Raw genomic sequence first — 15,566 nt, forward strand, 5'->3', positions numbered from 1 at the left:
AACCACTTCTTTTGATATTTTCCTACAATGAAATAAACATGAACAGCTTTCCACCAAGCTATATGATGAGTATGATGATTTCAGTTTACCTGTTGTGATTTTTCCGTTTCTGGATAGCAACGTTGTTGTATCCCCAACTTATGGTGTTTACATGTCGTAGTTGATTTGATGTTCAAGGGCCTGTTCCCATGATTTTCATGCAAGAAGTCATTAACAAGGACAAATCTGTAACAGAGGGTTTCAAAAGATGGCGGCTGAAGATAATTATAGGGATGTTTTATAGCCATAATGATGATCTGATTAGTTTGCCTGATGGTTCCGTTATTGTTTACCTTGTTCTCATTTGAGAACCTGACATTACTTACCTGGCAGATTTCGTTTATGAAGTAAAAGAAGCTTACTGTTCTTGAACACCTGGTCTTGTTTTTCATGTAGTTTTTCAAGAGTCTCAGTGTAAATTTCTGTTGTTCACATTTTGCCCTAGTTTTATTATATTTGGCTTGAATTATGATTATGTTAACATTTTTTGTTACTTGTATGATATGCTTTCAAGTCCTTGTTTAGTCTCCTGAAGTCGAAGTTAACCAAAGGAAACTTTCAAGGTTAAATGTCATGGAGGATTGTAAAGTGTTACTTGGAGTCAAGACCTCTTATAATCTTCCACAAATAGATTATGAGAAATTAGACATATTACAGGAAAATAGGAAAATGGACGATAGGTGACATATCCAGACATATATATTCAGTCAAACTTCAATGTTTTGAAGTTCAAATGTAACCAAAAAACTTTGAAACATCAAGACTTAGAATAATTTATGGTGGGTTATATCGACGTTTTCATGTTCATGGCTGTATATAATTGATGACACGATAATTCTCCCAGAACAAACACAACAAATACCAATACACAAGTTTAAATTAAAAGATGCATTGTTAAAACAAAACAATTTCATTCATGGAAAAAATAACTTTAAAAAGAAATCAATGAGAAATCAGTAATGTTTACTTATGTTTACATTTGTCTTCATGTCACACAGTATATGTATTTTACGGGTGGATTTAAAATGAAACGACGTGTAGTATTAAAGTGGTCTTCAAGTGTTACAGTTATTACTTACAGACTGATACATCAACATTATAGGCACTAATAAATTTAAAACCAAGCAAATTAATAACAGAATGTATTCTGTCCAGAGACGACAGCACTAACATCACACATCTTGGTCAGTAGAAATTACACGGGTGTTTGCCTATGTCCTGATAGTCTGAATCAATCACAAAACAACTGACGCTTTGGGAATGAGAGAAATCATCACACAAGTGATAAGATTTTCTCTGTTTTCAAAATTCAATAAATTAGACCTAAGTAAATCACATTACCGCAATGGCGGTCGTGAACATCACACGACGTCCCATTATCTTTGATAAAATATCATGGCTTGGGCATAAGCAATTAAATTCTTATCTGTGTGCAGTCATCAATTAACCTCGTAACACAGAGTCAATGACTGTGGGATATTATAATCCCATCGTCAGGTAGCACTATTTGTTGAAATATGTGAAATTTTGCCACCAGGCGAAATTACCTGTACAGTACAGGTATATGTTTTGTTCGAATCATGAGGTGTCAATGACTATGTTGTCATATAGCTTATGGTGTAAGGAAAAACTTTGATACATCGATAAATTTGATTTATAAAACTTTCATCCATCAAGGGTAAAGCTAGTAGTAATATATAGGATTAAAGTTCGGGAAAACACTTTGATACATGGAGAAATTCTGTATTGACTGCATTAAACTCTGAGGCTACTTTTGATAATTAAAATACATTATGAGTATTGCCTTTATTTCAGTGTCAATAGAAACGCTACTAATGTACATGGTTGGTCTTGAAAAATACAAAAGTCATCTATGGCCTCTACTATGACCATCGTGTGCCATTCACCTTACATTCAGTGTTCCGTGTTGGTTCGAAATCCGATATAGCCGCCATCATCAATTTAAAAAAAAAAATTAAAACTTCCTCTTGATTTCACTGGTGCCATGGAGTAAATTTTTTGTTGGAATGTTAAGAAAATGAAATGAAGAATTACTTTTGCCTTTACTACTGAAAGATTCTGAACAGTTTGAATCATTTTATAATTGCTATTACTATTATTCCTGATTTATCATGGTTAAGTCTTTAAAAGTCAGGTTCTCTCTTGTATTTGCAGTGTACTCCAGACAAAAACCCTGATGTAATGAAATACAGATTTTTTTGCAAAGTGGGTTTTAACAGAGGGAACATTTGTGCAGATTTATAACATGTCTGCTGCTACAGCATTCCGTTAGTCAAGGCCACACATTTAGATGTAAACACTGACAAATATGTTGTAAATGAATATTTAAGGTCAGTTGTGAATATTTCAACAGCCTCATTGAAATACTCAAAAACTCATGATCTAACGCAGCATTTGACACCAAGGAAACAATACCAAGCTATTAGCCCCCAGGCTTGAAATTAACTACAACATTTTGTATGCTTTCAAATTGTTAATATATTTCAAATGTTAAAATGTTTAAATGTAAACCCCTCTCACTGTATACTGTATACTGTAAGACCCCAGGTCAAGCACTTTTCACTAGTACAGTGGTTAAGGCTAGTACTGCTGTCATTGTGAACTTACCAGGATGTTTGAACTATTCTACATACTAAATATCAGCCTCATGTAAGTGTCACTGTAATTTGTCAAACATAAGTTTATTTCATCAGATTTGATATGTTGTTATTACAGCTAGGACTGCCATTATACTTTTTGTTTATGAAACCATTTTTCGGAGAGCCATAATTGTTTATTGATGATGGAATATTAAACTTCCTCTATTATATATAATGACATGATTAAGATTGTATGTATACTCTATAAGTATTTTGATAGTGTAGACTGTGATTGACAGCTTGTGAAATTAGTTTGTTGATTGTTATTAGAAACGGTTGTCGTGGAGATCATTATCAGTGTAATTAACTGGGATATATAGCATTATTACACCATTTATCAGAATTAATTTATGGAATATATTAAAAACTGTTGGGCAAATAATTAATAGTGTTGGTGTTAGTGGTACTTGCCATTAGTTGAATCTGTTTGGTACCACTTTGTTAGAACATTGCCCTACCATGTAATATTTAGGGGTAAATAGCACTACCGTTTTACTTGTTAAATCAGTGAAGTTGGATTTGTCTATCCATTACTCCACTGTTGTAAAGGTTGGATTAAGGTTCAGTCATTTAAAGAGGATTTTTCTGAGACATTTATGATCTTATTAATTATTTCAATATTTGACGGATTTTATTTTAACTCTTAAGGAAGCTCTGGCTAGATGTGTGAGTAATAGCCAGCAGGTTCAATCTGGAAGTCTGTAGAGTACTTGTAGGATTTGACTGGTGTTCTTAAATCTATGTTATAAACTTGATAGTCATGAATAAGTAAGAAAATTATAAAAAAAATATTTGGGATGCTGTTACTGTTGGGTGTTAATTATATTACAACTGGAGGAATTAACTGGTAACTGCAGATTCTAAACAGACATGTAAAATCTAATTAATTCAAAACAACTTGGTTCATTTCAAATTTAATAACAGTACACTTCCTATTATTTCAACGTCAAAGAAGTATGGAACTGACAATTTGAATATGTATTAAATGGGTCCATTTGTAGCACTGGTAAGATAACTTTTGTTTTCTGTCGGTACACTTGGTCTGCAATCTATGATATGTACCTGTTTATATGGACAGATGAGGCTGAGCCGGTTTTAAACATACCTATTATCTGATGAGCGATTCAAACATTATTCATTATTTACATATATATATATATATATAAGGACAAACCTTCAGGACTTATCCATATCAATTATATGATTACATGAGGAGGGGGTGGGGGAGATTTTGGCAAACTTCTGGGACTTATCCATATCAATTATATGATTACATGAGGAGGGGGTGGAGGAGATTTTGGCTTACTTCCGGGACTTATTCATATCAATTATATCATGATATGCTTGGTTAGGACAAACCTGTGGGACTGTAGATTTACCAGCACTAACAAAGTTTGCATTCTGCAATAATAAAAGAAAAGACACACAAAAAAACCAATTAACCTTGAACGTATCTCTAGGACATGATTTCTTTTTATTTTGTAGCTGAAGTGACATCAAGGCCTGATTGTCATTGGGGGAAAAACTGTCGAACACAGCGCCACAACATCAACCATGCACAGTAAGTTGATAATTACACAGTAAGTTGTAACAAACCTTAAGTTGATAATTAAACATTATATCATTTATGTTACATTCTATTGTGTCGAAAATAGTACCACAACATCAATCAATTACGCTTAGTTGTAACAATACTTAAATAGATAATGACATGTTATAATTGCTACATTAGATAGTGTCAAACACGGCACCACAACATCCATCATGCGCTGTAGATACGAGAAGCCATTACATATTTGATAACTCGTAGTAGTAATCACGTAAGTATAGAAAGTATAAGAGAGAAGCTATGTTGAATATCTTTTACACGAATAGTAGTATACTTCCAACATTACTGCTAAGACAAACACAGGTAATGTTTAATGGTTTATTATTGTTTTTATCAGAAGTTTGGGAACTGTTTTCTAGTGACTGAGTTTAACAAATGTATATCCAGTTGATGTTGTTCAATCTTAATATAGACAATATCTTCGTTGGTAACATATACACTTCATAACTTTAGATATAACTTTGTTATTTTTGTAATAGTTGTAAATAGTAAAACCCAGGCCATACAAACTATATTGTGCTTACTGTCCCTATCAAGTGTACTTAATCTACTAAACAAGCTGCTGATATACTAGTTTTACAATGAATTGGAAAAGAATTTATATATTGTATTGAGCAGCACTTTAAAGCTTTTAAGACGGTATGAACGTAAGCATGTATAATATGCTTCCCATTACAATAAATTAAAAAAAAGAACAACAAATTTTAAACAGTATAGTTGATAATTTGTTCTTGGTTGTTCAATATAATGGCCTGAATCTCACTATTATTTTCAGGAGATTTAATCACATCTGTGACCAAATAAGGCTGACATGATGTCTTGGATAAGTCTTACAAGTGTGTTTACCAACAACTTTTGGCAGTAGGATAATTGATGAGGAATACAGACAAATAGTTCTGGATGTAATGTAGAACTAGGGTGCCAGGATTATCTTTTTGTAAAGAAAGTGAGACATAAATTCCTCTCTGAGCATGACTGAATTAAAATATTGTTAATGATAAATGATGAAAAAATGATAAGCAGTTGTTTTATTTGTTTTTTTGTTGGAATATTATATCTACTAGTAACGCATTTTCAAGATAGAAAAACGTGCATGTGTATACATGTACCTTATCATCTTATCATTGACATTGCTGTCAAAACGGGGAACTTTACATTCACGAAACTAATGTTTATGTTCTTTTGAAATTAGATTTCATGTTAATCATTACAAACAAATGAAGATGCATTTTGTATTTGAGTTTGAAAAGTAGTAAAAGTATATGAAAATTATGGATACCCTTAGCATCGCTGGCGAGACCTAGAAGGACGAAATAATTGTATAATATAGTTTAATTCATCATTTTGTACTACTGTAACTACATTTCCATTAAAAGATGTTATCTATTTGTGTGTCTTGTACAATCTGACAGTGATACACAGCACTTCATTGTGATACGTTATATGATGTATACATATCAATTGTTGTTAACTAAACCGTCTGTTTATGTCAACAATTCATCTTTATTATATATTTGGTTATTAGTTGCCAGGTTACAAGTTTTTCGTCTCCGTGACTCTTCTTACTACTAGCCGTTGTCTCACCCACGAACGTCAGTGTTCTGACGAGGTGTGTGGGCGACCTGTATCCACCTCATTAGGTCCATCTGTCTATCTAGGTGTGTGTGATGTTTAGTTTTATACAGGTTCTTTATTTCATCCCTCCTTGTGTAGGCTAATTTAAGTGAATTACATAAATACTTTAGGTTTCACTAGTTCCTGGCTATATTCTTTTTTTTTTTTTTTTTTTGTGGACAGTTTGTTTCTCATTAAGTTTCATGGATAGGTGAATTGCTATCGATATTGAGGTTGATTGTGAATTAAAAGCTGGTGACAGTACCACGAGCCCTTTTCTTTCTGATAAAGGTAAGATCATGTTATTTGTTACACTATTAATTGTTTGATGTTTTTGTACAAGTTTACGTATGATATTAATTGTTTGAGCGTCGTTAAATGATGTCATATACATTGCAGACTACATCATGACGTCATAGATTAACATGCTTTCTGAAGTAGTTCGAAAAACCTCGTGATTAGAGGATCTGAAATTCATGTCATTTCATAGAATTTATAAAACGAGTCTCGATCCAAGTGCTGAGGAATAAAAACAGAAAGCTGTACAAACCTCATACCACTTGGATATTTATCATTCGTTTCGTAAATCTGTAATCTGAAATGGAAGTGAATTTAAATCCGAAAAATGTTGATGTAGACAATAATATATTTGCAGATCTATTGATTTTGTTGTGATTAGTTTCATTATTACGAAACACTTTAAAGGGTATTTATTGTATAGACATTTGTTGTTTTAATGATTTTAAAGTAGTTAAAATATTCATGTTAACATTTTGAAAAAGTTTTTTTTCTATTTTGTGATACAAAATATACAGATCATAGCAAAGAACAAGATGCTGTCATATTAAAATATGATTTTTTTGTGAATAAAGTTGAAAAAAATTGATGGTTGAGTTTTTGATTCATTGATAGATAAGCAGTAATCTTTATTTGTAGGAATGATTGGACGAGAAATATGTCGATAATCACGCTTTCGTCTGCATTAATTTGTTAAAATAAAATATGGACATGCCAACAGAATCCCAATTAAAATCTAAATTGAATAAATCTTTTGCTACTTATTTACAAAGACAAAAAACTTGCATAGGAAACTTTGAAAAATAAAACGATAAGACCTGGCTGTCTGGAAGAGTAAGCGTCTTCAGCTTCATTGAATATACCCGATATGTAAACCTTGATAAGTCAAAGTAATTAATTTCGCGTTCTCAAAATATAACTGGATTAACAACATCGAAACCACCACTTATATTTACCAATGTCAAACAAGTTCACATCAGCCGAGAATATGATGTATTCCCATTGAGATTAAATTTCCTCGTAATCTTTATCAACAACACACCCACCTTGAAACACTATGCATCCTGGGTGAAAAAAAAAAGAACAAGAAAACACCAGCATGTGAACATAATTATAATTCAAAATAAAATTCAATAGACCTGGGGCAAATTATGAACAAAAGATTTCTGAAAAAGTAGAAGGAGAATAAGATTAGTTATTTCAAGGGTTCGATTCCCCGAATGGATGTGAAAAGGTATGGGTTCACCTGCCCAACCACGTGGGTTTTCCCCGGACACTCCGGTTTCCTCCCACACTAAGACCCCTCGCGCGCTTCCATCCGAGCCAACAAGAGTGATTCATACAAGTTGGAAAAATTTGCTTCGCAATTGTTGTAAAATAAATAAAGTTTATTATTATTATTATTATTATTATTATTATTATTATCAGAAAAGGATGTGTTTTCTGCTTCACCAACGACGCCCACCATGTAGATCATGGTCAATCCCAAATAAGTCCTCATTTGGAAATATCCCATAGAGAATAACTTGGTTACATATTTATATTTTGAGTCAGTTGTCTCTTCTTTGATACATTCGCAATGCTCTCAAATACATACATGTATCCCCACTCATTGAAATCAACTTTTTTGTACTGTTTAAGGATCAAATCCATTCTCGAATTTCGTGAGACAGATCTTTTTCTTCTTTTTTATGCTAAGAGCATTTTCAATGCTCTTCAGCATGTTGCTGTCGCCCCTGGCCCTGAGTATCAGTTCTTCGTTTTCATTGGTTCATAAATCGAAAGTTTACTCCTACTCCATCTGCCGGACATTACCGTAATCATTGGATTATCGCCCCTACAAGTTGCTGATGCTAGTCATTAAATGAAACAACCTTATCGATATTTTCTTCATTACTTGTACATCAAGAAAACGTTTTGTGTTGTATATTAATGATAATCAGACATCGAAATTTGTAAATACAATGACAAAGACTCACGTTTTATGGTGGTAAATTTTGCGAGGCGATGCCAATATGGCGGCTTAACTTTCTTTTCCGCGCGATGCATTGTGGGTGTCATATATCTTTCTTTTTTTTTCTTTTTCGAAAATTTTCATCCCGTTTAATACTGTTGAAAACTTTTGCAAATACTGAAATATGTAGTTGAAAATAAGAATGAAACTTAAATAAGAATGATTTAGAGTAGCATAAAATTTTGACGGAAACAGCCGGGGGTGCTCTTTGCAGCTGGACCCTGAAAGAAGACGGCGGCAGAAAGAAGATGGCGGGTATTTGATGTAAGTAAGTATCACTATATATATATATATATATATATATATATATATAAGCTGAATTTAAAGTCAATACTTATACTGAACAAGCAATTGCATGTATTGAATTTAGGCTCGACGGCGACGCGCAAGCTGGGCACTGCCGCTATGGCACTTTTTTCAAAATATTTTCAAGACTTTTCCTTTGAAGCAGTATGCATTTGAAAAATATTATGTAAGCATCTAGCACATTTTTGTTGCTTCCGTAAAGTATTTCAGTGTTTTGAAATTAATTTATTTTTGAATGATCGTTTCATAATGGTCTCATCGCAGTTACTTCTGTCCGTGGCCCAACAGATCGGAAATTAAACAGAAAAAAACTTATCCGTAATATTGTACTGTACTACTTACGCTACCGTGAATAGATCTAGGAATCTATCTGTGTAATATATCGATTTTACTTTAAAATATCGGTCACTGTCCGTGCTATTGTAGATCTAGCTCTTTCAAATTTCTGATCGGAGATAATTTATAAGTACCCCAAGTCCAGGGTATGAAATCGTACGGGAACTCTACAGCTATGCCAATTGTAAGGTTTACATATGAAGTTTATATATATACTTTTAGCATAAATTTAGTTTTTGTCTTTCTGACATGATGTCTCGTTGATTCTGTTGAAGAGTGATGCATGTGAACGATTCCAATATGAAGATTGGGAATAATGAAGATGTCAATTAACATCTGAATCCCGGAAAGTGTTTTAATGAAGATTAGGATAAACCTAGCAAAGTGTTAGGTCCCAGTGTGAATGTGTAAAGTGTAAGGTCCCAGTGTGAATGTGTAAAGTGTAATTGGTACAATTCTTATTATGCCTGAACTTTTAATATATGTATTTGTTCATCTCAGAAATTTCAGCATTATGTCAACTGCGTCAACTTTCAGTTCAACACTTGATTCATCAATTTTACACAGCCCTAGACTCAATATTTGTCATTAATTGTCGACTGTTTTTAAGCGTTTTAGAGTTTTGTTTCCATGGTGAATGAAATGGGATAAATAGTCTAACCAATACCCCTCGAGAGCTTATTAAGACATTGCAGTATTATTACTTTGGGCCTTATTAAAAGTCAAATTGAAACTTTAAGAAATTCAAGTGTCCGGAAGTACAACAATAAGATGTCAATAATCAATGAAATTGATTAATTGAGAGGACATTTTCTTAATACAGTTAACCAGGCTTTGTAGTGGTTTGTTCAGAACTGTAGTTCTGGTTAAGTAACCATTAATTATGTCCTTTCAGCTACAATGACGTACATTTTTGAAATACCTCTACTGTAGCTAAATGTGGCATTTGTAATAGACATAGTCAAAGTTAATTTTGTGATAGACGTAGCCAAAGTTAATTTTAGGATCAGTTAGGACAGCTACTGTTTGTAACAGGCATGGGTTTAATTACATGATGATGTAATTAATTAAATTACAATTACATTATGAAAATGGCATTGCAATTACAGGTATTTTCAAAATAATTAACCATTACATGACGGTCCAATGTAATTAATTAAATTACACATTACTTTTCATGTCAAAATGATTTTTGAAAATAAATTATCGTACTGCACAGATTTATCACACAGATTTAATTTTATGATTCAATCTCTGTATGACCATGGTCAAGATATTATCATTTTGCTAGCTGTCCATCGCTTAATAATTTGACTTTCCTGAACGTCAAAGTAATTAATTACAGTATATTTAATATTAACCCCTATTGGGAAGACTATAAACTTATACAGAAGTGTATATTTCTTGCACATAATCATAGCAATAATGAAATATAGTTATTTATTTCCCTTACTCTCTTTCAGCAAGTGGATGTCCCTGAAGAAATGAAATCTGGAATGGTAGACGGTATCTCTATTGATTCTGCTAAGTTGGAATTGGCCATGGTGACCAACAATGGATTTGAGGACCTTATGGTGGAGAAAAACGTCCTTCTCTCCGGCCCCCAATTAAATGTTGAAGATGATTAATCACTTGAGGAGATGCTAACAACCATGTTGCCTTTTAAGGTCACAGTAAATCGCAATCTTGTACTAGGATATTTACATGACAAGATTACATTGCTGATCAAAGCATGGAAAGAATACTGTATCTAAAAACTGAATAAAACAAGATATAAGCATCTGTATCATGTTTTTATTATTATTATTATTATTTTTCCATAATGTCTGTCCACATGGAATTTGTAAGCACTCTTGTACATTCTTATACTACCAAAAGGGTGGGTAAACTGGAATCAGGTTGTCTATCAGTCCATCCATCTGTTTGTCTGTCTGTAGACACATCTTGTCTGGACAACTCCAATGAAACTTTTCAGTAATATTCAGGACAATGTGTAGATGTGCATGCACCATTTTCCCTCGAAATATTGATTGCCATGGCAACTGGTCAATATAGACGGGTTTTGCTCGTCGGTCAACTTCTAAACCTGTGGACCAATTTCAACAAAACTTTGCAGGATGTTGGGGAACGTGCACATGCCGCTGTGTTTCAGAGGATGTTTCTGTGCAAAAGGTCACCATGGGGAGATAGCTAAGGCTGTGGGTGTTGGGGGTATTGGTTATCATTTGGATTACAGTTTCAGTTATCCCTGGGCAATGTGGAGAGGATATAGTAATGATTTTGAGGATTGAATGTAGAGGTCACAGTACTTGCATAAGTACTATATGATTACCTTGTAAACGCATTGAGACTAAGACAGTATACCTTAATCAAATTTGGAACATGTATCCCTTATGAGAAGTCGGTTTCTTTAGAAATTCAGGGTCAGATGTCAAAGATCAAGGTCACAGTCAAAAAACGGATAGATGCATGGGGGTGTTCTTTGCATTACCCTCATTTTTCTATCAAAGGTTCAAGGTCACTGTTAGGATGTTAAAAAATGATAATACAAGAGGAATAAAATATCTTGCGACAAGTTTTAGAGAACAAAGAATATATAAACATGTCAACAGAATTGTAGAACCAGCAAAACAAGTGTAAAATTGAAACAAAGACAATATCTACTCGAAGATTCCCTGAAAAAGTACAAGGAGAATAAGACCAGGTGTTCCGAAAGAATAGGCATCTTTTATTTTAAGTTATGGTGACATATCATGTTTGTTTTAGAAAATTGGCACTCTTATGCAGTCATTTACAGACAATTTGGAAAATGAAGCTGCCCAATATTTGTATGTAGCATGTTATTTGCATGATGGTCTAATTAATGGTCTTAAACCAATAAGATACACAGTTTTTAAAGTGATAATATGGTGTCCAAGATCAACATTTCCTACAATGTATCCAAAGAAATGGACGACTTACCTATCATTGCATCTTGGAGCCTACTTGGGACATGTATTACATAAGTAATACTAATATGCTTGTTATTTCTGATATCTGCTGGTCATTTTTTATGGGCTGCAATGATTTACTGCTTGCATATAGTTGGTTTCAGTATATAGCAAGCTAATAACAAAGAATTTATTTTTCAATGGTCTTAGCATACCAGTACTTTCAGTACCTTGATTTTTCATTTAAATCGTGAATGTCCACTTTTTCCCGTTATGGAGTTTGGGTCCAACTTATGTGTTATCCATCACATCATAAAGTAAATAAATCTTTGTTTGTTTTTTCTGTTTTACATTTAGCAATTCTCTCTTTTTTAGTTCGACTTTTCATCTTCTTGTAAACCCTCGTGTAATGGTCAAATAATGAAACTTATAGTATAGTATCGGTACAAAATTCTAGTCATACTCAGAAAATCATGCTTAGTGCAAATGTGCAGATGGTGTGTAAGCTGTATGAACACGTGAAAATGCTAAAAACCTAAAAAGGAAAGCCAGGGATAATCAAAGAAATGGATTAAAAATGTATTTGGAGTTTTTCATAAACAAAATTTGGTTAATAAAGAAATGTCGAGGTATAAGTGTTGGCTTTCTGTGATTTTCTGTTTCCTCCTTGGATTCCAACGTCCTGAAGAAGTTATTTTCGTTTTAAAGCTAATATCATTTGAAAAATTTTAACGAACTCGCATCATGCACGTGAACATGTCAAGATTAAAGTTGTTAAAAAATTATTAGAACATATTTTTTCTTCTTCATTAAAGTTTACTCTTCCTATATCACATAAGTTAGTGTTTGTCCAGGTTTGGAACAAAATCATTGATCTCCAGACCGATACAGCATTTTATAAGAGGACAGATCTGTCACGATTTTAAGTATAGAACCGTACGAGCCACAACGTATTCACACCAGCATTGTTCGTGCGAAATAACCTACCGCTGTATCATTGATTTTTATATGTCATATTTATTACAAAATAAACAGCCACGTTATCATAATTATCAATTCATATTCAAATTGGACGAAAAGGGATAAACAATTTACAAAGGCAAAATATACACGAAGGCCAATGAAAAAGTGGAAGGAGAACAACACAGTATGTTCTGGAGGAAGGAATGTTCTCAATTGAGAACGTGGCTACGGTTTACTCCTCTGAGAAGTAAATAAATTTGATGATGATTTTTGAAAGGTTTGATTTAAGAAGGAAGCTGAATTTCAAGGTAAAGGTATGATACTGCGATATAAAGAAAACAATAACGTGAAAATGCTCAGTTTTCATTTGATTTAATGAGCTTTAAACTGTAGATCAACCAAAAAAAAAAAAAAATGTAAATTTTCGCTAATGACCCAAATCATAATCTAACGAGTACCACCGCCGTTTTGGCGGCAGCCAAATATGTCAAAGATGAAAAGTAACTCTTTTGCAGATTTACACCAATGAAAAGGGAGAACATAAATCATCTTATAAAATTGACAAATCATAAAGCCCGGTACAAAAATCATAAAAGCAGAAACAGAAACGGGTTGTTTACTAGTAACAGGACATTTAATTCCATGGCAAACATTCACTTCCATAATAATCAGATAGCAATGCAACACAAATTACCTTATCAGACATCAAACCTAACCCCCAACCAAACGTCTTGAATGTGGAACTAACACGTTACTCATTTCAAGAGGTCTCATCAACAGCGACAGTTGTTAAGTAGCCGCCTGCCACGTAGTAACTGGCCAGAGGTTAATCTCACTGAATGTTCTACAGCATTTCTATGTGGATGTGAAAATAAATTGACATTTAAATTTTTATTTGCGTTTCCATATTTGTAATGATTTTTAAAACCGGACTACATCCTGTTGCGTAATGCGAAGTAGTAATGAGTGAGTAGTGTCCGCAAAAAGCCTAGTCAGCTTTCTCCTTTAAGATATGTTCTAAAGATACCAGTATTTCTATTTTGCTTGTGAAAATGTAATAGAAAATTAAATAAATATTTAATAGTGTCTCCAGTAATAACAAATATATTTCACTCGAGTGTCTAAATGTTTTTGTATCTATTACTCGTGCCGTGCCCACGTGAAAGATATACTTAGATATTTGCACACATGTGAAATATATTAATAATGGAGACACTACTTGATATTATGTATATATATATCGTTATACAAAATCTTGAGCAAAGTAAACTATTCAACTAAAACCAAATTAGCGGAAAATCTACATCGGCGTTAATCAATTATACCTGGATATCATAACATCTCCGAATACATGATAGAGGTAGACGTCAGAACAACTGTTACTCTTGTGAAATAACTTTCAGATATTCAACATGGAATATCTTTTTTTTTACGTGTGTTCAGGGTTGTTTACGATTTCTGCTTGTGAGTTTCAGAGATATAAAAATGTTCTGAGATAGAGAAACATGTATTCACACGCTTACGCATGACATTAATTCAGTTCCATATAAGTGTAGTGTGTTAACATCATAATTGTAACATAGACAAGAGAAGAGATATTCGGGATTGACTAATAACAGGAATCCCAGCGACAAATTAGCAGAAAAACGTATTAACAAAATTACTTGGAAAATTTCGAGCGTTTAACATCCTTTATTTGAAAAAAAAGGAAAGTCTATCGAGGACGTGCTTTGGTGGTTCGGAAATGTGTCTATAGAATTTGCTACACAGATCAAGATTTTGATATTGACGTGCACATGAAAGTTTCAGCGTTCAAGAAGGAATCTTAATTACAAAATTGACAATTATTGAATTATCTCCCAGGCAGGATGACGCCGAGTTTGGTAGTGAGACCTTCCAACATACTATTAGCATACCTAAGGGAAGTATCTATGTCCGTCTGTAGGCTCAGTTTTTTTATTTTCATACGAAGGTTAATTAATCTAAGATTTTAGCAAAATAGACCCCAAAGACCTTGCTTTTTAACATCACATTAAGTTATATAGGTGAGGTCTTGTCTTTAAACAAGAAATGTATTGATCACGTTCAAGGTATATATACACCACAATTGGAGATCATGGACACTGCAGTCTACATCAACTGCTTATCTCGATCTTTTCCGATAACAACATGCCTGAATTCTCAGCCTATGGTATTTACTATGGTTGATTCGATGTTCAAGAGCCGGTTCCCATTTTCGCGATTTTCGATTAAAAAAAACCTACAAAGGATAGAGCATGTTTATTGTTTGTAATAGAAAAGTAAATCTCTACATGTAAATACTATCTGCTAGGGTCGTTCTCTGAATTCTAGCGAAACAGTTTCAATCAAATTCACAAAAAACAATTGAAAGCTCTGGTTTGATTCTTATGGTTAAATCACTAAAATGTCCTTGTTTCATATTACCCCCCCCCTTTTCCACCTTTCCCCAATTTGGGTCTATATTTAACTTAACGGTTCGTCACTGACATATAGGTCAAACTAACACAAAAGCACAGTGTAAAGACTAACTTCTCATTGATATTTAATTGGGTTGACCTTTATTAACATATTGTAATAATTTGATTATTTTTTTATCACTGAATAATCACTTTACCGATGAAAATAACGTTTTAATTTTCTACATATACTTAATATCAGCAATGTCTAATTTCCTATTCTACAAAACACCAGTCTGTAATAAACTCAGTATAGGTTACTGAGATCGAATTAGGGGCAATTATTCGTCGTAATGACATACCCGTTTCTAGTATATAAAG

At 33.2% G+C, this 15,566-nt stretch overlaps 1 protein-coding gene across 2 annotated transcripts in view; it reads left to right on the forward strand.

Annotated features, from left to right (window-relative positions):
* The window catches only part of LOC132553697 (E3 ubiquitin-protein ligase CHFR-like), a 51,304-nt gene extending 44,665 nt beyond the window's left edge, over positions 1–6,639 (forward strand). For both annotated transcript variants that reach the window (XM_060217959.1, XM_060217960.1), the window contains 2 exons: positions 4,185–4,260; positions 5,084–6,639. In XM_060217959.1, coding sequence (XP_060073942.1) covers positions 4,185–4,260; positions 5,084–5,123 — 116 coding nt within the window. In that variant the 3' untranslated portion in view covers positions 5,124–6,639. The remainder of the gene's footprint in view (positions 1–4,184; positions 4,261–5,083) is intronic.
* Positions 6,640–15,566: the final 8,927 nt, after the last annotated feature.

The sequence above is a fragment of the Ylistrum balloti genome, unplaced genomic scaffold (assembly GCF_031769215.1).
Source record: "Ylistrum balloti isolate Yb309-2 unplaced genomic scaffold, AGI_CSIRO_Ybal_v1 Utg370344, whole genome shotgun sequence".
Classification (NCBI taxonomy): Eukaryota; Metazoa; Mollusca; class Bivalvia; order Pectinida; family Pectinidae; genus Ylistrum; species Ylistrum balloti.